This window comes from Malaya genurostris, chromosome 1, assembly GCF_030247185.1.
Source record: "Malaya genurostris strain Urasoe2022 chromosome 1, Malgen_1.1, whole genome shotgun sequence".
Classification (NCBI taxonomy): domain Eukaryota; kingdom Metazoa; phylum Arthropoda; class Insecta; order Diptera; family Culicidae; genus Malaya; species Malaya genurostris.
In genome coordinates, this window is record NC_080570.1 from 118,337,028 (window position 1) to 118,361,157 (window position 24,130).

The 24,130-nt window shown below is 37.2% G+C and overlaps 2 protein-coding genes across 3 annotated transcripts in view; one reads left to right on the top strand and one right to left on the bottom strand.

Annotated features, from left to right (window-relative positions):
- LOC131425582 (lachesin) overlaps positions 1-24,130 on the top strand; it is a 350,776-nt gene that overhangs the window by 223,852 nt on the left and 102,794 nt on the right. The window lies entirely within an intron of this gene.
- On the bottom strand, positions 3,415-22,536 carry LOC131425580 (scoloptoxin SSD14-like). The gene is made up of 4 exons (XM_058587579.1): positions 22,463-22,536; positions 4,498-5,298; positions 4,018-4,443; positions 3,415-3,961 (listed from the first exon to the last, which is right to left on the bottom strand). Exons 1-4 carry the CDS (start codon positions 22,465-22,467, stop codon positions 3,457-3,459), a joined length of 1,737 nt encoding a protein of 578 aa, XP_058443562.1. The 5' UTR covers positions 22,468-22,536; the 3' UTR covers positions 3,415-3,456.

Genomic DNA, 24,130 nt, shown 5'->3' on the forward strand with positions numbered 1-24,130 from the left:
CCATAGTAAAGTAAGTCGTATTCACGACAAAACTCAACACGCGACCCTCTGTCCTCAGACCTTAAATGTATTTTTTCATGAATTTTATGTGTTCTACAAGTACAGTTATCCCAATGCTTTGCACATGATCTAGTGTGCAAATTATTTTCAGTGTAAGTCTTTGTTTTATATGTAGGGATGATCAGGTTTGAAATATCTACAGCTCGAGCTCGATTATAAACAGATTTTTGATCTGCGGCATTGGAATTATTTCCCCGTATTATTATGAATAGACAAAACCATTATATTTTAGTTAATTGGTCGTTCAGTTCAATTGAAAGTTCAATTAATAATGAACAATGTTTAATTTTTTCCGTTTTCCTCAAACGCAGATATAGCAGTTTAAAAATAACCTGTTTTTGAACTAGTTTTGCTCATAACTTCGGTTCAGAAAATGCTACCTGAATGCACCAGTCCTGAAAAAAATGGTTTAAATAAACTAAAAGATACCCAAAGACACCAAAAAACGAGAAGTGAAAAATGAAAAAACTAGAGCAAAAACTTTTTTTAATCCACCTAGTAGTGTAATGATGCCTTTTTCATATCACTCATATTTTCAAAAACATCAATAGAAGATTCTGTCGAGATTTTTTTTAATATAGATTTAAATGTGGCAACCCTGCACGCTATACAAAATTGAACAAAGCACGCTGTGTGCTAGGCGGTGGCATTTTCTTCTTCCGTACCAACTTGTACCGATGCGTACCGGTTTTGCATCATTTTGTATGACAGTTTAAAAGTTTAGATACTCATCGCACTATAATTTCAGAGCCGGATATCAGATCTGAATGAAATTGCACAGTATCTTTTAAGACACTGAGAGCTTTTATTTGAATCATGACTTGTGAAAATCGGTTTAACCTAACCGTTGCTGAGAAATCAAAGTGCCGGTGCGTTCGGAAGCAGAAACCGGGACTAGTAGTCCCAAAGTAGATTCATATATCCACCAACAAACAAGGTATGCCAACTTGATGAATTTACCAGTAAACTTTATAAAAATTTACACCTCGTTTCGCCACTTACACCACCTTTACAGAAATCCTCATGAAATTGAATTTTTTTTTCACATTTAGCACTGTAATACCGGACAGAAAGTCAATCTGGATCAACTTTTCGGGGACTTTTTAACGAATTTCAAGACCTTTTATTTGCATCTTAGTAAATCGGTTAAGCAATTTCGGAGAAAATTGAGTGCGAATTTTCTCATAGATTTGCACATATTGCCTAGTAACTCCGGAATCGGGAGTCGGATCGAGATAAAATTCGATAGCGATCTATGGGACCGTAAGACCTTTCATTTGAATCTGAGTTGGGTAAAATCGGTTCAGCGATCTCTGAGAAAATCGAGTGACATTATTTGTCACTCTCGGAAATGCTCCTTCAACACTCCTTACCACTCCTTTGATGCACCCAGTGCTCAAAGTTTGGATCTCACATTGATATTGTTAATTTGACAGCATTCACTACGCAACAGCAATACGCAATGCAGAATTGGTAAAAACATATTGCACACCAAATAGTGATTACAGCGACAAAAGACTTTGTTTTACTTCCAGCTGGTTGATGCTGATGATGATTTTCATGCAAAATTTTTATTAAACCCAATAAAACGCTATTTAATATGAGTTTAGTTTATAAAAGTAACAGGAGTGCAAGGTTTGACAGTTTCGAAGACACAGCATGCGCAGCATTTGAATGGCGCGTTTGAGTTGGCGTAGCAAAATCCTGCACTTCTGTGCATGATATGTCATCAAAAACACAAAAAGTTATACACCGAAACCGTCATTTACGAACTAAACGGGGGTTTGTAAATCTGTTCCGAAACTATCTATACTGTAAGGGTTTTGAAGAAAAATCACTAAACTGAATGTCCCCATCTTGAATTTCTCAAACATCGTTTTTTGGTATCTACACATCAAATCCATTCCGAAAATATCCACATTGTAAGGGTTTTCAAGGAAGATCAATAAACCGGAAGTTGTCATGTTGGATTTTGGAACGATCCTAAACATTGTATTGCGGCACCTATTCATTCAATCCGCCTCGAAAATGCCCGTATTGTAAGGGTTTTCAAGGAATATTAATAAACCGGAAGTCGCCATCTTGGATATCCAAAATAACTCAAACATATTTTTCTGGTATCTACTCTTTATACCCGTTCCAACACTACCCATATTGTACTACTTTCCATGGAATATAAATGAGCCGGAAGTCTTTTTCATTGTATGCAAAACCTCTTTTTACGAAGAAGGCTTGTGAAACAAATTTACATTATTTGGGATTTGGTTAGTATTTTTTTTTGTTATTTGAACATGGTTCGTAAAAAGAGATAACGAAAAAAAAGAGGTAACGAAAAAAAGTCTCCGGTTGTCAAATGGACTTGAAACGTGTGGAGGGTTGTGAAGTCCCAAGTCACGGAAAACCCAGTGCACGATTTGAAGCAGTTGACACGCTGAATTCAAGAAATATGACGACGTCTGCTCGCATAGACAACACGAAAGAACTGTTCGAATGAAAGTCCAAAATGTGTATGATTATTGTTGTACAGTCTCTAGAGATCTAAGTCTAAAGGTACTATGATAGAGCCGTCAGTGAAGCCAAAAGCGACATCTGGCGAGAAACGAATGTGGAAACGATTTCAAAATTTATGCATACAAAGTTGCCTGCCCAATTCACACAACCACAGTATGAATTGGATGAAGTACACCTTTTTTCTCACCATAGCGAGGATTCTAGGTCTTCGTTTCAAATAATGGTGACGAGGCCTACTAAGATAAATTTATATTCTTGCGTCGTAGTCCTCCGTGGGAACGATAATGTCGCGTGAGAGACTCAAATATCTCAGTTTTTTTGTAAAAATCGTGTCCACTGTCTTCTAGCTAAATATTGCGATATTGTTGGCGTTAGTTGATTAGCTACGGAAGAGGTTGTCGAATCTTTTGAGAAGGAATCTGAATAACTCGGTTTGTAGAACATGAAGAAATGTTTGACGAGGTTGCCGTTGCATTTCTACATCTTGAAACCCCTGTAGAATATGGTAAGCGCGTTAGATCAAAAGACACCTTGCGACCTTTCAACAGTCGGACCAGAACCGTAGTCAGAAAAAATGCTTGGTTTGCGGACACGGAATGGATCTTCGTGAAATACGATACTCAAGTACTAGTTCTAGATGATAATCCTGCTCTTAGCACCGGGTAGCTAAAAGGAAGATTTGAAGATTGCGAAGTCCACGGAATCTTCAAAACTTACCAGTTTACCCACTAACGCTAATAATAACACACCATATTTCAGTGGCAGGTATTGCGAATATCTGGAAGAGGTCGTTTCTATGATATATTTTCTCGAGATTTCACTTACCCTTAAAATAGGTTCTTATGCCCATAGGAATTCGGATCAAAGAAAAAGCATCTCCCATCGCTAAGGTATTATCTCAAAACTACCACCCCGGTTCGGGTCGTAGGCAGCGCTTATACTATTGTTTCGTTCTCTGACAATCGCCACGATACTAGCAATTCCGGACACCTCCCGTACGACATGACCTCGCTCCAGAAGCGCATCCACCACCGTTGAACCGAAACTTTTCTCCAAGTCAATCCTCAGAGGAGCCAACTGATGGTGCAATCGCGGTGCCAGCATCATCGTGTTAAGATCCTGTCCGAAGAAAATACCACGAAGTACCATCAACATCGTAGACGTTGTAATTCGTGTTCCACCGGAAGATCCCACCACCATCCGGACGTCACCCTGGCTGTCGACCACGATCGTGGGAGTCATCGAAGACAGTGGCCGCTTCCCCGGTGCCACGAAGTTCGCTGGCGAAGCGGGAACATCGAACGAGTTGATTACCCCCGGTGTTGAGAAGTCATCCATGATGTTGTTCAAAATAATTCCAGTCGACGGAGATCGCCGTTTACAGCCGAAACTTGGGAAAAGAACATGGAATGATTTTTGTACAGGATATTCACAAAGTTAACTTACAAAGTATTGATGGTGCCAGTAATTGCCACCGCATCTCCATTGGATGCTAGCACGGAAACGTGCGCCGTTCCGTGATCTTCTTGTTCTGCAAACTCCGCCCCGTAATATTCGTAATCCGTGAACGTCCGGTTATCGTCGATTTTTGTTCGCACATCGTCCGCGTACGGTTTACTGGTAAGATTTCGAATCAGGAACTCAATTCCCGACACGAAATCTGGATCCCCCACTCGAGTTCGGACTCCATAGGCATGCTTAAAACTTTCCACTACTCGGTGCCACGTGAGTGGATCTTCCGGATCCAGATCATCGTAGCCATCCAACAGATTGAGAATATAGATTCCAATGGTGCCGCTACCCGGAAGTGGCATGCTGTACACGCTGTAGTTCTGACGGATCGTCGTAGAAGCTGCCGGTAGCCAACGTGGTCTGAAACGAAGGGTAGGTAATTTAATAGAATCAAATCCCGAAATCATTAGGTACTTATAATTGTAGAAGTCCTCCTCCGTAATAATACTGCCAAATTCTCGCAGATCGGCCATCAGTTTCGGGAGCAAAGATCCCGTTTTCCCGTGCAGCGAGTCCACCTTCTCATTGGCGATGATTTCCAACGTTTCCGCGAATACATCTCGCTTGAGTAAATCTCCCTTCTGCCAGACATCATCCGTCGCCGGATTAACGAATACTTCCCGCAGTGACGGAATCGACCGAAGCCGATCGCGTTCCGATTGCATGGCCGAGGCCATGAAGTCGGACACAACGACCCCCTTCCGGCATAACTCGATTGTCGGTTCAAACAGTTCCTTCCATTCCAGGCTTCCGTAACGCTGATGCATTTCCCAAAAGCCACGAATAACTCCGGGAGTGGCCACCGCGAGTCCACCCTCAACCGCTGCCTGTCCATTGTCGACAAACATTTCTTCCGTCGCCGCCTGAGGAGCCATTTCACGAGCATCCAGTGAGATCACTGTCCGAGTGGCTCGATCATAGATCGTTGCCAGGAAACCACCGCCGATTCCGGTACTCTGCGGACAGGCTACCTCTTCGCACACCATGGTGGCAATTGCCGCATCAACGGCGGAACCATTTTTTCGTAAAATTTCCGCTCCGATAGCGGCACATTCCGGTCCGTTGGAAGCAACGGCAGCCCCGGACAGTGGGACTTCTGGTACGAACTGTCTGCCATCCGATTGAAGGCCGAAAACCAATCCCAAGGTTATTGCCGCGAGGACAACCAATGCCAGAACCGATACCAGCAGTAGTGCCTTTTTGCTTAGGTTAAAGCTGAAAACAATTACAAAAGGGCGACGGCGCGTTATAAGAGCAGGTTCAATTTAGAAACATGTTTTCTTTTCTTTTCTTTTTTCGGGGAATGGTCATTACACCCCGGGGGGCACTACGACAGTTTCGGACCGACAGACCGCCAATGTTTATATCTGGCAATCAAAAGCTAAATCACGCTGTAGGAGAGTGCGATAAACCCCATTTTTCTGTTGGTTTGCTTTTACTATCAAGACTGTGTCGCTTTTTTTCGCTGTATTGCGATAAGGTCGAATAATCCAAACAATTCAAGATTTGCAGTAAGACGAGGAGAATGTTGCTAGATTTATAGGATTAAACGTGTTTGTGGTGTCAAACGTTCGTAATGGTCAACGAAACAAGTGATAACACGATAACAAAATGCAATGCAGTTGTGTTTTATTCTGCCCGGTTCACTCCCAAAAATAATCCACTGAAGCAGAATGAATATTTTGTTTTGTCATCGTGGTCGAATAACACAATTCTAGAGCCTAATGAATTATAACTTCAACTAATATTTGAGAACCGAACATATTGGTATCACTTTATAATTCATTAGTAGTTAAATAAGTTTATTTTTCGAATTCAAAAAATGACTATCACTAAAAAGATGGCTATCCATCCAGTTATTTTATATACACTTTGCATTGCAACGGTGAATTTATAAACATCAAAACTTTTCATACCAAAGGATTCATTGAACCTTGACTTTGACATTTCCCCACTTCTAGGATGTCATGAGTATAAACAAGCTACTTCCGGTTGTACCGACATAAATAGGTCACAAGGTTAAATGGATTATAGCAGCTGTTAAAATCTCGTTTAATATCAGGATTTCAAATTCACAAATTTACAAAAAATTTTGTTGACGGAATTTTTAGTCTACTTTGGAAGATGTTACTTTTTTTACCTTACGAAAATTGAATGGTCTTAGCAGTTTAAAGATGGCAGTTCCATTTGAATTGTTTAACACTCCAAATACCAAGCCTCAAAAAAGTTGGAACGGTAACTTTGAGCTGTCATAGCTCAGCTGTTTTTCAACGAATCTCAATAAATTTTACACCCTCGAATTTTGTGAAGTTTGTAGATTGATTCAAAAACTTTGTAGGAGATGATTGATAAAGAAAAGCCAATAAAAATTTGATTTTTCCCGTTCCAAGTTTTTTTCACGCATCCAATATGCCCTATCTGCTTTCCAATTTTCTTTCCTTTGGCATAGAAAATATTGAATACTTCAACTTTACCGAGTCATAACTTTGTTGTTAGCCAACCGATCTTCAAAATTCGCTCACCATTGGAAAGGTAATACTTCCAGAAATAAAATGCATTGAAAAAAAACGAAAAATAGGGTTGTCTACCCAAAGTTATGATGAAAACTGTAGATAGATGACCTAAGAAAAGGTGAGACTTTTTACAATGATCATAAATATCTCGAAATTCAAAGCGATGACCTATATATTTCTACACATCATTCGATTTTAGTGATACCAGCTACAATTTTCGCCCAACTACCATTCCTACACAATCAAAAGAAAACATTAAAAAATCGATGAATTTATAAATATATATGAATTTTTCATTTTTTTTCACATGTTTGTATATAACTCAAAACTTAAAGCAATGGCATGTACATTTTTTGATTCAGAATATTGGAATCATTACCAGAAACAATGTATTGATTAACAAAATTATATATCCGTTCAAAGAATCTCAAAAAATTTGGTACAAATACAGAGAATTTCTATTATTGGGAAAATTTTGCCAAAAAAAAAATAAACAAATCAAAATTTTGAAATTTTATGACATATATTTTTTTATTATTTTAGTAGGAAATTTATTATGAACAAAATTTATAACAAAAACTGAAACTTGGTTTCCACTGAAAATCTTAACAATATTTTTTTAAATATACCTAAACTCAAAAGTATATATAGGAAATTTCAAAATTACTGATATATATTGCCTTCCAACGTTTCTGCAAATCAAAGTGAAAATATTGAAATCCGTGTTGATTTAATCTGTTTCAAAGAGATGTAGAATTTGTTTTTTATTATTAAAATAAAATTTGTGTCAACACAAAAATTTTGAATTATTTCAATGGTCTTGTACAATTGTATTGAATGGCGCACATGGTAACTTGTGCGTCTTTAGTGCTGAGTCAAATTGTGATAAATTTTGTGTGAAATAGGTGGCTTTTTGTGAAATTTTTTTCAACTAAGCAAGTGACTAGTTGTGCTTTAAACAGATAAGTAGAAAGTGTTTTGTAAATACTTCTATTTTGTGCTGTAAATTGTGTCAATGATCGCCGTGCGGCGATCGCTCAAACAAAGCGGCGTCGTACCGTGGTATATTGAATGCATTGTCTATTGTTTTTGCATGGTTCACTTTGCTTTGATTTCTCCCCCAGCTGTGTGTCGGGCCGGTTTGGTTTATGCATGAATGATGGGTGAATGTGTGAAGTGTAATGAAAAAATAACCATATCGGATATTAGAATTGCATGTTCAGTTTGCGAGAATGGCTATCACCAGCGCTGTACTGGGCTTACGAGAGCCATGGCCGGTTGGGTTTCAGATACACCGGCGCTTTTGTTTAAATGTGCTGATTGCTTGGAAGGTGCCGCGATGGCTGATGTGATGCCAAAGGATGATGTTCTTTCGCTCATTAGTGATGTGAAGAAGGAGATGGAAAAATTCAAATCCATCACTGATTCGTTTGCTGGTGTGCGGGAGAGCATCGAGGCACACATTAATATCGCGATAGAAAAGGGAATCGATAGACTGATCAGATCTTCCAATGATGCTCTGGAGAGCAAAATGGCCTGCTTAGAAAACAGTGTGGCCAGAAAGTTGGACGATTTGAAAAGTTTGTTGATTTTGAATAATCAGCAAAATAATAATGATTTGGTTGTAATGAATAGAAAGAAAATTGTTGCAAATAGGAAGACTCATTCGGAGTCGGATGGAAATCCCAGACGAAAGAGAAAAGTTATTTCAAATACTGATGATGAACCGCTTGATAATAATATTGTTAATGAAGGTAACGACGAAGTATTTGATAGAAACAACAAAAAGTCATACGCGGACGTTCTATCTGGGAAATTTTCTAGAAAAAGAACGAAAAGCAATAGAAATCGTAAGACTCGCTCGGTTATTATGATCAAACCTGTCGAGTCTTCGCAAACGAGCGATGACACGAGAAAGGTTTTGAAGGGTAAGTTAGATCCAAGAACACATAAAATTAGTAATTTTAAAAATGGTAAAGATGGCTCGATTATTGTTGAGTGCGCAGCAGGAGAGGACATTCAATCAGTGAAAGAAAACATTGAAAGTAATTTAGGAACTGAATACAATGCTGTTATACCCAAGCCCGGGAAACCAAAACTGAAAATAGTGGGGATGAGTGATCGATATTCCTCTGATGTATTTATTGACCTATTGAAAAGTCAAAATCAGGAAATTTCGATTGAAGATGTAAAAGTTGTTGCTGACTTTGAGAATCCACGCTTCAAATATAACAAATATAGTGTTATAATTGAGGTTAATAAGAATACTTATTCCAGCTTGATGGCAGCCGGCAGGGTTTGCGTCGGCTGGGATAGGTGTTCGGTTTTCGAGTCGTTTAACGTATTGCGCTGTTTCAGGTGTGATGAGTTTGGTCACAAGAGCACCGAATGTTTGAACAGTGAAAATTGTTCCAAATGTAATTCCGCACATAGAACATCTGAGTGTTCTTCAACTGAATTCAAATGCGTTAATTGTCTGAAAATGAACAAAGAAAGGAAATTGAATTTAGACATTCACCATCCAGCATTTAGTAAGCAGTGTCCTGTATATCTGAGATTGCTTGAAACGAAAAAGAACAACATTATGTCAATGGAATAGCAACTAATCAGTGAGAGGCATTCAGATATTTTGTATTTGAACATGGCCGGTTTGTCTTCTAATTATGTCGCATTGCGTCATCTTATAGAGGATAGACATCCTTCATTGGTTTTGCTCTCAGAAACACATATTGTTGATTCTGACGCTTTCGATCAGTTCAGTGTTCCGGGTTACACTGTTGCTTTTTGTTTGTCCCATTCCAGGCACACGGGTGGAGTTGCAATTTACGCCAGAGGATCAATTAAATTCAGCATTCAATCAAACGAAGCAGTTGGAAATAATTGGTTCTTGGGTATATCAGTTGAAAGAGGCATGCAGATGGGAAATTATGGAGTTGTTTACCACTCTCCAAGTTCAAGCGATCGCCAGTTTCTGGAAATTCTAGAAAACTGGTGGGAGAATTTCGTAGATTTTGGTAAACTAAATATTATTACTGGAGATTTTAATATCGATTGGCTCAGTGATCAAGGTTCGACTCAATTGAAACAGTTAGCAGAATTCTTCAATTTGAAGCAAACTGTGAATGAATTTACAAGAATTTCGAGATACAGTAAAACATTGATAGATCACGTGTATTCCAATTTCGACGGTGTTTATTCAAATGTGGAATCCGATTGCAAGATTTCAGATCATGAAACAATTGCAATTTCCGTAATGAGTAGCTCTAGAAATGAGGAAGATACGGTGAAAATCAAGTGTTGGAAAAACTATTCAAAGCAAACCCTATCTCGACTTGTATCAAGAAGCTTGGGTTGTACACAGTTGACTGGAAATTTGGATCACAGGGCATCTATTCTTACTGACATATTAAAAAAGTGTACTAATGAATTAGTAACTGAAAAGTATGTTAGTTTGAACAGCTCGAGTAGTTGGTACTCAATAGACCTCTTACGGTTAAAACGGGAGAGGGATAAGCAGTACAAGAGATTCTGTAGAACTAACAATGATAGTCACTGGAGTAGATATACACAAGCACGAAATATTTATTCACGGGCCCTGAAGAAGACTAGATATGAATACATACAGAGGAAGATCAATCAAAATCATCAAAACAGCAGAGAGTTATGGAAAATTCTCAAACAGTTGATCAAGCCTACACATAGTGCATCGAAAACCATAACTTTTAACGGTATAGAAAAGCACACAGAACAAATTGTATCTGAAAAGTTCAACAGTTATTTCATAAATAGTGTTCAGCAGATCAATCAAAGTATTGAATTGGTAGGTGAACCTGTTGAAATAACACAGCCGATGAATAACTATTGTAGACTTGATGAATTTCAACCAATCACTTTTGAACAATTGAAAAATATTTGTTTCAATTTGGGAAAATCAACTGGTATTGACAATGTAAACTCAAAAGTGATACAGGATTGCTTTCATGTTATCGGACACGATCTACTGGATTTGGTAAATGAATCGTTGTACACGGGGCACGTACCAAAAGTGTGGAAAGAATCTCTGGTGGTTCCTATCCTCAAGGTTACTGGAACGGATAAAGCCGAGGAGTACCGTCCCATTAACATGCTGCACACACTGGAAAAAATTCTGGAACTTGTTGTTAAAGATCAGCTGATTAACTATTTGAACTCTAACAGTTTGCTAATACCGGAACAATCGGGATATCGTAAGGGTCACTCTTGTGAAACCGCTTTGAACCTAGTATTGGCAAAATGGAAGGAGAAAATCGAAGCCAAAGAGAGTATCTTTGCTGTGTTCTTGGATCTGAAGAGAGCCTTTGAAACAATTTCAAGACCTTTATTGTTGCAGACATTACGGCGTTTTGGCATCGGGGGAATGGCACATGAATGGTTTGAAAACTATTTATGTGGTAGATCTCAAAAGACTGTTTTTAACGATGTAGTGTCTAGTTCCCTCGGTAATTCACTTGGTGTGCCTCAGGGAAGTGTGTTAGGTCCTATTCTATTTATTATATATATTAATGATATGAAGCGAGTTTTACGTTTCTGTGATATCAATTTGTTTGCTGATGATACTGTTCTGTTCATTACGGCTAAAGATTTCAATGAAGCTGTTGCACATTTAAACGAGGATCTAAGTTCGCTGGTTCGATGGTTAAAATTTAAGCAACTGAAACTAAACGTCGCGAAAACTAAATATATGGTTATTTCTTCTGTTAGCACCGGTCATGACGCCAATGTGGAAATTGATGGTGAAACTATTGATCGCGTTAGAGAAATGAAGTATCTTGGAGTCATAATTGATGAAAAGTTAACATTCAAATCTCATATCAATAACGTCATCAAGAAGATTGCCAAAAAGTATGGTGTATTATGTCGTTTGAAAAATGACTTAACGACCAATAGTAAGATTCTTTTGTATAAAACAGTCATTTCACCACACATTGACTTTTGCCCATCCATTCTGTTTCTTGCTAATAACACACAAATCTTGAGATTACAGCGACTGCAAAATAAAATCATGCGATTAATTCTAAAATGTAGTAGATATACCTCCTCAGATTTTCTACTGAACGCATTACAATGGCTTTCAGTGAAACAGAGAATTTACTACTTAACCATGGTATTTATTTTCAAGATATTAAACGGCATGCTGCCTCGATATTTGTGTGATCGAATTGAAAGAGGAACTGATTTGCATAGGTACAATACTAGAAACGCATCTGATGCTAGAACACCAAGCTTTCTGTTAGCCAGATCGCAAAACTCATTGTTGTACAAGGGAATAAGTTTTTTCAATTCGATGCCAAGAGAAATCAAACGCGCAGCGACATTGGTGGAGTTCAAAAGGTTATGTATTTCACACATAAAGTCCGCTTTGTAAGCAAATATTTAGTTAGTTAGTTCAAAATTTTTAGATTTTTTATTTTTTACGTATTACGAAGATTGTATTTTCTTTTTCTTTTTGTTTATATATATTATTGTGAGACGAATTAAGTTACTATGTTCGGTATGATGATGATGGATTTTTAGTTTGTTTGAGAGTTAAAAATAATGAGCAGTCTACAAACGTTTGAGCCTCGCGCGCGAAGCAGGTAGTGACTATTTGGAAAGCGAACAGGACTAGCCGAAGAGCCTTAGCATTCAGTGTGTTAAGTTTGCTCTTGACCTTGATCGCAAGGTTTGATTAATAATTTAAGGAATTGATTCGGGAGATTAATTGGGATCGACAGTTGTTGATGGAATTGGGCTTGGCTCTGCTCATCCGCAGTCTCGTTACTCCATCGTAGCTGATGTGTGTAGCGATGAACTGGTCCGGCGGGAAGGGCCAGGTGAATTACTGTCTGATACTGGTAAAGATATCGGGTTCGATTCCTGATGTGATCAAGGATCTTCCCGGGTTGGAAATTTTCTTGATTAACCCTGGATAGTAAATCCGAAATATTTGAATGTTATTTTGTGGTCAGTCGTTCTTTTGAAGAAGAATCAATACCTGCTAGATTAATCAGATCGTTTTCTTTTGTTTACTGGTTAAGATATGTGCAAAAATATTAATTATCATTTATGGCGTTTTCGTTTTTAATTTGCACTACACCGGTGCAGTGCTACACTGAGGCATGAATAAACGAACAAAAATGACGAAAACATAAACAGTAACCATTGACTACAATACACGATTCCATTGCACAGAGCTACACCAAACTTTTGATGAGTGCTACACCAGTGGTATCGGTGCAGAAAAAGTGTAGCACTGGTGTAGTGCAATTGGTAAAAACGAACGGTTTCAGTGCAGCTTTCGCTACACCAGTGTAGTGCAATTTAAAAACGAAAACGACATTAGATAACTCGTTCTGCTCACACCTTTGTAGGGGTATGAGGTGGGACCATCATCATCATCATCATCATCATCATCTATCAAGACTGTGTCGCTTTTTTTTCGGTGTATTGCGATAAGGTTGAATAATCCAAACAATCAAAGATTTGCAGTAAGACGGAGGAGGATGTTGTTTGTGGTGTCAAACATTAGTAATGGTTAACGAAACGAGCGATAACACGATAACAAAATGCAATGCAGTTGTGTTTTATTCTGCCCGGTTCACTCCCAAAAATAATCCACTGAAGCAGAATGAATATTTTGTTGCGTTATCGTGGTCAAATAACACAAATTTAGAGGCTTCTAAATTACAACTTTTTTTCAGGAAAATGGGAACAAGCTAACATATGAGAAGAAAACATATTGGTATCATTTTATAATTCAATGATAGTTAAATAATTTTATATACATTGTGCATTGCAATCGTGAATTTATAAACATCAAAAACGTCTCATACTAAAGGATTCATTGAACCTTGACTTTGACATTTTCCCACTTCTAGGATGTCATGAGTATAAACGAGCTCCTTCCGGTTGTACCAACATAAATAGGCCACAAGGTTACATGGATTATAGCAGCTGTTAAAATCTCTTTTAATACCAGGATTTGAGAATTACAAATTTAAAAAAAAATATTGTTGAAAGAATTTTTAGTTTACCTTGGAAGATGTTTCTTGTTTTACCTTGTCACTTACTCCAGTGCTAATAAAAGTCATTTCCATTGACTCAGAATTAGACGAAAATAAATCAACACTTAGGAGGTTTGTTGGTTGGTGTAAAAAGCACATATTTTATTTCGATTTTTTCACGATTCGCCCACGACTTATCGGTGCTGTAAGCAGTTCAAATTGATCGATTAAAGATGGCAGTTCAATTTGAACTTCTTTAAGCACTTATGAGCCGAAGGCAATTCGTTGAGAAATCAGAAAACAAATGTCATTCTCAGCTCCGTTATCAAACTTTGAGAATGTACTCCATGTCCAGTCAACGACAAAGCCGGAAAAGTAATTTTAAAAGTTTTGTTGTTTCTTCCGTTCACACTTTTCGTCATTTTCGGTTTTCAGAGAAAATCGTGTACTGTGCATAATCGATATTCAACCGAAAATTCGAGAATCGTAAATGACAGAAACGGTTCACAATAATTTTGAACCTATTGGTGCTGGTATCGTTAGTAGTTTTGGTTACCAAAGAGGTTCTAGTGTGTAATAACCTTGATTTATCATATTTTAGACACTTTTTATAGAAAAACTTCACCGATGTCATTGATACTCTCTTTCGTTGCTGTGAGAATGACAAAAAATGCTTCGTCTTTCTTTGTGTGTTGTTAACATTTACGGATGATACAGTTAAAAACATACTCTGTGGTCTCTTTTTATGCGCGGGGGGGGGGTTACATTTCGCGTAAAAAATACCGCGTAACTTTGGAAATCCGGTAAAAAAAACACAAAACTAAACAAATTTTTTTGATGCCAGGAGTCTTCAAAATGTATGAAACTGCTAGCAATTAACATATTCTACAAATTGAAGTAGTTTAGTGCCCAATTTATAACAATTTTAAAGTGTTTATAAATATAAAAACGTGATTAATCCACCTAGCAGTGAGATGATACCTTTTTTTATCAATACGCATGTGTTTTTGCATGGATATTCTTCGGTGTTTTAGTTCTCATGACATTACTTTAATTATCGTCGTTTTAAACGGCAAATTGAGATTTCAATCACTCATTACCCTGTAATGCCGAAACTGCAAAACATATCGAATTTCAATCTTAGCGTGTGACAATCGATTGAACATTCCATGAGATGTCGAAATAAGTTCCACTTTTGAGTTTTTCGTCATTATTTATGGCACTTCCAGAGCCGGTATTCAGGAACTAGCATAGCCCAAAATGATTCGAATGGCCATAAATTAATACGCCAAACAATTTACATCTTCTATATCGGTATGAATTTTAAAAATTCATCATCTGTAATTCCAGAATCGGATAAAATTCACCTCTCATTTGAATCATAGATGATTCTTAGATTTCATTTGAATCTTAGATCGGTTCAGCCATCTACGAGAAAAATTAATTGCATTATTTTAATTTCGTTTCACATATCATCCTGTGGTTCCGCAATCAGAAGTCGGATCCAAACGTAATTCAGGAACCTTGTTTGGGAGTATACGACTTTTCATATGAATCTGAGTTTGTAGAAAACGGTTTAACCATCTCCGAGAAAATTGAGTGATATTATTTGTCACACACGCATTTGCTGATCTCGACGAACTGAGTCGTATGGTATATGGAATTCATGTTCTTCCAGCATTTATTGCTGTAAATAGTTTAAATCAATATAATTATGGAATTACTTCCAACTCGATAATGCAGGTACCATCTGGTTTACATATGCCATATTCGAAAGATTATGTTGCCAAAAATGAACCGTGCTTAAATTTGTCCGAGGCAAATTGTCATAAAAAAGGATGCTGTACACAGTCTTTTTGGTACTTAGAAACAATTATATGTAACAGTATAAAAAATCGTGTTTCATGTTGCTCCCAAGCTTTGTTTTTTCATACAGCGCTCAAAATTCCTTCTACTGGAATAAGGCTTACACAAAAATATCGATATCTCCGTTAAAAATGGACGGATTTTAACAATCTATGGCTTGTTGGATAGGTATTACCGAGCGAAATCTAAGTCTGGAAACATATTCTGTTTTCAAGGTCAAATGTGACAGATACTGTCAAAAAACTGAAAATTTTGACATAAAACTTCGTATAACTCAAAAAGTAAACATCCGATCTCAAAACCATTCAATAGCGTTCTGGGTGACGGGGAGACCTTTCATTTGCGACTAGTTTGATCAAAATCGGTCCAGCCATCTCTGAGATCTCGACCTCTTAGTTGACAACACACATACAGACACACACACATACACACACACACACAGACATTTGCTCAGTTCGTCGAGCTGAATCGATTGGTATATGACATTCGGCCCTCCGGGCCTCGGAAAATTTTTCGAAAGTTTGAGCGAATTCTATACCTATTTTTTATATATATAAAAAAAGGTAAAAAGATATAGAATTCGCTCCCGAGGCCGAGTGTCATATACAAATCGATTCAGCTCGACGAACTGTGTCCGTGCGTGTGTGTTCTGTCAACAAAACGTGCTTAATCCACCTAGCAGTGAGATTATACCTTTTATTATCATCCGCATGAAATTTCGGATATATCTGTCAATTGTTTTAGCTGTAACTTCTTCATTTTTCAAAAGGCACGGATGGGATAGCCATCAATCTGTAGGTTTAAATAGCAGCTTTTTCGGATTATTTTGTAATTAGTGTATATTTTTTTATAGAGTGCCCACGTCATTTTTGAACGATTAACGGTTTCCGAGTTGCAACGATTTGAAAAAGGCCATTTTTGTGAAATGCAAAAATACATACGCTTTTTTTAAAAATCAGTCGTGAGTCGTATTGACCTCTCCATCGGTTTAAAACTTATGGTTTGCCATACTGAAATCATGTGCAAAGTTTTATCCAAATCGGAGAAGGTCGAGTCTGATGATCTGCTAAGCATTTCTGGAATTGCTCATGATTAGAGATACCACTTTCTGGTCCAGTTTCGGGTTGGAAGAACCGAGGTTTCTGCCTTTTCCTGGCCGTTTTAAGCAAAATTCTGACATTTTGAATGTAATAGTGAAACATTTTGTTTTGATTCGCTAATTAACAGGCTGAATAACTAACGATAGAGTGAATCGAAATCCATTGAGATGAAATTACTAACAGAGTAGTGAACATTTCAGATGTGAATCGATTCTCAATGTGGAGCAAGGCGAATGAAGCAGAAATATGAAATAATCATTGTGATTTCTGTAGCTAAATCGGGGTTTTGAGGTGACTTCCTTACCAATGAGATGAAATAGGGATACCCATAGATGCTATGACAATATTCGTAACCTATAATTTTGGTACTGTTTTAGCAATTAATTGCCATTTAGGGGTTAGCCAAATTTTGTGCTAGGGCACATAACCGTTTTCATTATTTTTACGTTTCGTCTTTGACTCATCAGTGCAGAGCAGTTCAAATTGAGTTTAGCACTAAGCAGTAGAGATGGTCGGGTATAGAAATTCTTATACCCGAACCCGACCCGTACCCGAGTGATCTGCAAAAAAAATTACCCGTACCCGACCCGTACCCGATTAAAAATTTAAAAAATTACCCGTACCCGACCCGTACCCGATCAATAATACAAAAAAATTACCCGTACCCGACCCGTACCCGAAAAAAAATAAAAAATTTTACCCTTACCCGACCCGTACCCGATTAAAAATTACCTGTACCCGTACCCGACCCGAATGAGTAGTAAAAATTTTACCAAAATTCAGTATGGAAAAAATAAAGTGTTTTAGATATCGAGCCGTATCAGGCTCTAGTTGGTAAGAAAAATACATTAAAATGCTTGTTTACTTTTAAACATATAAATACAATGTGAAGCATGAATAATGTAATGTAACTTTTTTTTAAACATGCAAACCATTTTCGTTCAGCGGAAGGATACAACTAAGTTTCTGTCAAATCAGAAGTGACATTGAGGTTACCAATGTCGAAATAACCGCTAGTTCAAAAATAAATGTTAGATGGCGGACCCTGTAGATTTTCAATGTCTTTGGTACTTTATACTCATTTACAAATGTGAACAAAAGGCAGTAATATCAACTCAAATTTTTCGAAAAGTATATTTACCCAAAATGTCGTAATACCCGTTGTATTCAATTTAGGGTAGGTATGGTTTTTACGAAACAGTGCGACTTTTGATCCAATTCTTTAGAACCACAAGTAAGCGTGCTCATTATCTTGACACACAAATAAAAATTCACATTCGATTCACTTGAAAAATGACGTAAAATAGTTCCAAATGTCAAATTGAATATTACACGTGACGAAAATGAATGTTATGCGAACATCCCCTAAAATGAATAGTGTGTTATCAGTTCGTTTACGTGAATTGACCAAAGAATCAAACAATGTACGTGTATTCCCGGTGTGAAAAATTCGATTTTGAACATGGTGAATAGTGAGTCCTTCAAGTGTAAGTAGTTTGAACATTCGTAGGAAATTTTTTTGATTACAATTTTTTACTACAAAGCAAAATGAATTATGATTTTGATTTAAATTAATCTGTCAACTATGCCCGTTTTGTAGCCTCACAAACCCACACCCACGATGTTATCGGTAGCTGGTGGTTTTTACAGCTTTTTACAGTTTTTACAGGAACCCTCAACGAGTGAACACGGTGAAAATTTGAGTATTTCGCGAGAAAAGATTTTCACCCTTACTTTTGCGACTCCACGTTGTCACGCATCGAGATTTTCACTTGTTGTCCAGTGAAAAGAAACGAAAATTAACTAGCAATATAGCCCAACTTGCTGTGCCATCAATCGGTGTCATTTCAAGTGAGGTGACACCACCCAGAAGTGCAGAATAAGAAGAACTTCTATGCAGATTTTCTGAATTAAATGTTCATGTTTTTATGGTAAGAATCCTAATGATTTTTATGAAAATTTTGAAAATCTCCAACCAATATTTAAAATAACAGTTTTCTGGTATCTGAATGTGATATGAGTACAACACTACATTTTATATACTGCCCATCCTTGCATATCAGTCCCATATGGAAAATCGGCATGTTGAGAAAAAGACGATCAAAAGTTTATTTCCGATTTTTTTTATTTATTGTGCTCCCTAATACTGGTCCCGGGTTGGCGGTTCAATGCATAGGACGCTGGTCTTACAAGCCAGCTGTCGTATGTTCGAGTTCCGACCTGGAAGGATTCTTAGTGTCAGTAGGATCCATAGTACTAGCCATGCAATGATTCTGTACGGTAAGAATCGGCTGCGAAGTCTGTTGAAACAGAAAGGTCAAATTCCACGAAAGGAATGTAATGCCAAGACTTTGCTTTGCTCCCTAATGCTAAATCTTGGTATTATTACATGGAATATCGGTAATACACCTTTGCTGTTCCAATATTGCAACAAATGAAATTATTGAAATTTTGCACTGAATGGGACTGATATGCGGGTACTTTAGCATATGGGACACAAAAATGAGTTGATATTTTTTTATATTTTACTGAACAAACCCTCAACTTTAATTGCAATTTCTGAGAGTATATTGAGGAAAGACTCCATTCCTCAAGCTAACTCAAAATTGGCGAAAATCGATATGAGACTGATATGCGAGTATGGGCAGTATATGAATCAAATAATTTTTACTGGATTGTGCATTAAACAGCTTTAAAATGGCAGTCCATCAAAACCTACGTGAAAAGTAGATTCCGACCGCAACATCATAGAGCTAAGGCAGTGTGTCTTATTAAATATGTTATAAACAAAGTAGGGCGGGAAATATTCACATACCTTTTCACGTAACTATGATTGATACTTTTTTTAAATGAAGAAAAAAAATGAAAAAGATGCCAGTTGACAGGTCTGGTCCTAGGCGCGAATGTCAAAACCCCTTGAATCAAATTGATTATTTTTCGGAAGAACTGTTTTGCAATGAAAAAATCTCGTCAACGTGTAAACATATTTCTGTGAAGTACAAATGGTCGGGTAATCGATCCGAAAAAAACAATTTACCCGTACCCGACCCGTACCCGAGTGAGCAGTAAAATTTTTTACCCGTACCCGATTGAAAATAAAAATTTTTACCCGTACCCGACCAAAAACTCGTCGGGTACGGGTACGGGTCGGGTTTCGGATAAAATACCCGATACCCGACCATCTCTACTAAGCAGTTCAATTTGAACTGCTCTACACTGATGAGTCAAAGACGATACGTAAAAATAATGAATTAATTGCCGGCAAACAATGTTTGAACTCACTTCAAAATCCAAGATGGCGACTTTCGGTCTCTCAATATACACTAAGGTCTTTTTTATGCGGTCTTTTTTTAAGCGGTTTTTTATGCGACTTTTTTATGCGAGTTTTCAGAGTTATGCGGTTTTCCTTCTGCGGTTTTTTTATGCGAAGTTTCAGAGTTATGCGGTTTTTTTATGCGAAGTTTCAGAGTTATGCGGTTTTTTATGCGGTACGTAAACTCGCATAAAAAAGACTTCAGTGTACTTTGGAAATTAGGGATTTGGATTTTATGAGTAGATGCCAGAAAACGTTGTTTGGAGTTGTTTCGAACAGAGCTTAAAATTGTCACGCATTCTCAATGAAGAAACCATTCCAACCACATCATTTTCAATATTTTACTGTCTCATCCCTAAATGAGAAGAGAGACGAAGCATTTTTGTTTCTCATTGAAAAAATGACACAGTATAATTGCCGACGTCACTTTTTCCTCTATGACAAGACGAAACCAAACTAACGTGTTCAGGGAGCATCTGCATTTCAATTCTCATTCTTTCATCGATGTATTGAAAATCTGTGACGCTTGGCTATAAATAGTATCTAAAATATGACAAATCAAAGTAATTACACCCCAGAACCTCTTTGGAAATCAAAACTACTACAAATTCGAGCACCAACAGGTAAAAGTCGTTGTGAAACCTTTTTCTGTCATTTCCGACTCTCAAAGCTTCGGTTGAATACCGACACTGCATAGTATGGGATTTTCACTAAAAACCGCAAATGACTGAAGGGACAAATGAAAGAAAGAACACAATTTTGAAACTACTGTTCCGCTTATGTCATTGACATTATGGACATGGATTTCGTTCTCATAGTTTGCAAGCAAAACTGAGAGTGACATTAATTTCTCGTCATTTTCGTCTATTTTGAGTCAATAAAAAATTACTTTTATTAGCTCTGGTTTCGAATTCCAAGGCTACGACTTCTGGATGTCAATATGTATAGGCATATTTTCCAAACGGATTCGGCAAATGCGCTACGGAAGCTCTAGTTTAAGTTTAACTTATTCAATCCGTTTCAAAACACTCAGGGAAGACCGGAGCAGGTTGGTCAATTTTTTTAAAGCTATAATGCGCAGTGACGAAGAATATAGAAACTTTTCTCTCCGCTCAAATGACTGCCGCTTTTGCTTTCAGTTATGTAATGGTATAGGAGACGACCCCCACAAGACGCACTTTTTTTCGGTTCAATTTTTTCGAACAGTTTTCCATTGCGCCAATATTTTTCGGAGATGCCTAAATCGGTTTCGAAAATCTTAGACACTAGTAAAAGTATTTTCCTAATATCAACAAAATATTTCGTAAGATTTAATATCAGATTTAATACAATAGTTTGAAATGGTTAAGAAAATATTACAACGTTCATTAAGAATTATTTTTTAAATCAAGCGAACATTTCGTTACGAAAAGAAGTATTTTCTTAATTTGACATCGAAGTAGGTAGAAATATCAGATTTAGTTTTCAAGATATCACTCAAAAAAACTACGGCATGCTTTGATTTATATCATGTGTAATATTCAAATGTTTTAACAGTGGTTCAATATTAATTGACATCAATAATACTGCAATAGAATTTATCAATGTCTTCTGCGGGGTGTCCCACGAAAAATTTCGAATTTAAAAATGCAACAATAAAAAACGGTTTGATAGATTTCAATGATCGTACATTTATTTGAAAGCTTGATTCACGAAATTTATTTATAAAAAATGTTTGGTTTCAACAAGACGGCGCAACGTGCCACACAGCCAACGAAACAATCATTGAAAATCGAATCATCAGCAGAAATGGTTGCTATTGTGTGATTCCTTCAGTTAAAATCGAAGAAAATAAAAAAAAATAATAATAGATCTATAGCAGCAGCGCGACTTGAACCGAGAAACACTAGACCACAAAGCACGTCAGTTAATCGACTGAATCACGGAAGCCCTTATCTGCTTGATGAATAAATGATTCATATAAATCCATACAGCGGCACTTGGTAGCCAATTGCAAATTATACTCGGAGCCTGTAAAATTCTGTACCAGTGGAATATTGAATCATTTCAGAAGTTAAGTGGTTTTCAATTTTGAGTTGGTTACGCTTCATCACGACTTGGTACGAAAACTAATACATATTTTTTCAAATCATAAATTTGGAAATGAACTACATAACTACACTTGAAACCAAGTTGTAATGGGCGTTTTTCCAATTTCCGAAAAGTGCGGTTCTAGCCCCGATCCTTCCTATGGCGTAAATCAAAGCATGCCGTGTTTTTTTTTCGAGTGATTATTACTTGATATAACATCAATCAACAGCGGAATGTTAGTACATGTTTTCTTCATTCCAAACTGTACTGTAAAGCAAAGTTTTGGTATTACATTCCTTTTGTGGAGTTTGGCCGGGATTCGAACATACGACAACTGGCTTGTAAGGCCAGCGCACTATGCATTGAACCACCAACCCGGGCTACTTGTATTGTAGTCATGGTATTTTACCGACGTTTTCCAATGTTTATCGACGCTTATTAACTAAGCTTATTGATTCACGGTTACCGAGGTCTGATCACTGTTTCTGTACTTACATCATAGTTCGGTAGCAATGAAAACGTTAAGGATGACTTTCCAACTATAATCACAGCTTGTTGTGTTCACAGAATTCAACTAAGAGTAACAATTGATTGTTGGTTGCAAACAACCGCATTGTACATAATTCACAAATGATAACAAACTTATCGGCCAATCTGCTCTGAAAGATACGGGGATACAATCGTTCTGTTTTTCAATGAGCAAATCGTTCGTAGGTGTTTTTTTTCTCTACGCACGTTCCTTGCTATCATTCCGAAAATAACTGGAAGATTAAATGTTAGGGTTACACAATCAATGACTTTAGAATTTGATTGATCAACTCTAACATCCCGGGGAGATAGTAGGTAGGTTTCTAAGATAGTACAGGGTGCGTACGATATTTGAAAACAAATAATTGTGCGATAACTAAGATACAGTGATTATGTATCATTTGGATCACTAAATTCTGTTGCTACAACAGAAGAGAGGTGGTTTTATGCCTGTTGGAGAGAATTTCCTAACGAAACTAGCTCCTGCAAACATTTACAAAATCAATCAATTTACGAAACCTGTTGGGCCTTTCACATACAAAAAAGGCAATTAAACCATAGTGAAAACCTAAACCCGAAGGCCCAAGTGTCACATACTAATCGACTCAGCAATGACAAAATGTCTGTGTAAAGAGTGTATTAAATAAAAAGGCGGGTGGGTAATGTCAGAGACATAACTGGATGTCGTGAATACAAAAACAAATGACATGTTCCTTAACACTTCCGAATATCAATTAGTTGATCAATTGTATGAATTATGCAAGCATTACCCTTTTCCACATTTTTCGCAAAAACAAAGAAGGCTTCACTTGATCTCGATTACTGTGAATTTCACACAGCGAAAAGTGCAAAAATCTAACCAAACTGTTCTACATTTGCACTAAACTGAGGATATTTTCTTTCGATTTGCGAACAACACATCCTAATAGTTCTTCAGAAAACTTTTAGAGCCATTAGAACGGCTGATTTTTTATAATGCTTTCCAACGATGCTATTTCATCCATCGAAATGACCGGCAGCTGTGACGTAATCGCTCTTGTCGGAAGCGAAACTAGCTTTGCAAACGACACAAAACACATCTGCTCGCAGTGGCGATAGAATCCAAGCTGATTCAATTTTTGTTAAGAGATTTCCTTTTATGTGATTTCGTTTGTAGCTTTTTCACTAATGGGCGGTCCTAACGGCTATAAAAATAGCCGCATACAGAATTTTAATGTCGATTATTTCATTTCGAATTTTCATAATTTATTGAAAGAAACTTTCAATATGCTGTAGGGATTCGTTTCTAGCATTCAGAAGGACCAAATTGAGGAACTCACTACGATATTCACCACTTTTCGGAACATTTTTCTTGAACGATTTGTTGTACAGCAGCAGCTATTTTCTTCTCTTCCTCAGAACGCGTTCTGATTGGCTGGTGTTGACATGGGTCAAATGAGATAGGTTTTTCAATAGTGTACTATTGAAATACTTCAATGCTTTTGCTATACACGTTTAAGTTGAAAAATTTCGATTCTATTGGTAGTTAGATTATATAAATCCTTCCACAGATCACTGAGCTATGAGCTTTCAAAATACGCGAAAGGCAAACGCGCCATATGAATTATCCTCTATGATGCTCGTTTATACCAAACA

What these genes read in the sequence shown, in the direction of transcription:
- LOC131425580 (XM_058587579.1), bottom strand. An exon ending in GAGGACTTCTACAATTATAA is followed by an intron (nt 4,444 to 4,497) that starts GTACCTAATGAT and finishes CCTTCGTTTCAG; the next exon opens with ACCACGTTGGCTACCGGCAG. An exon ending in ACTGGCACCATCAATACTTT is followed by an intron (nt 3,962 to 4,017) that starts GTAAGTTAACTT and finishes TCTTTTCCCAAG; the next exon opens with TTTCGGCTGTAAACGGCGAT.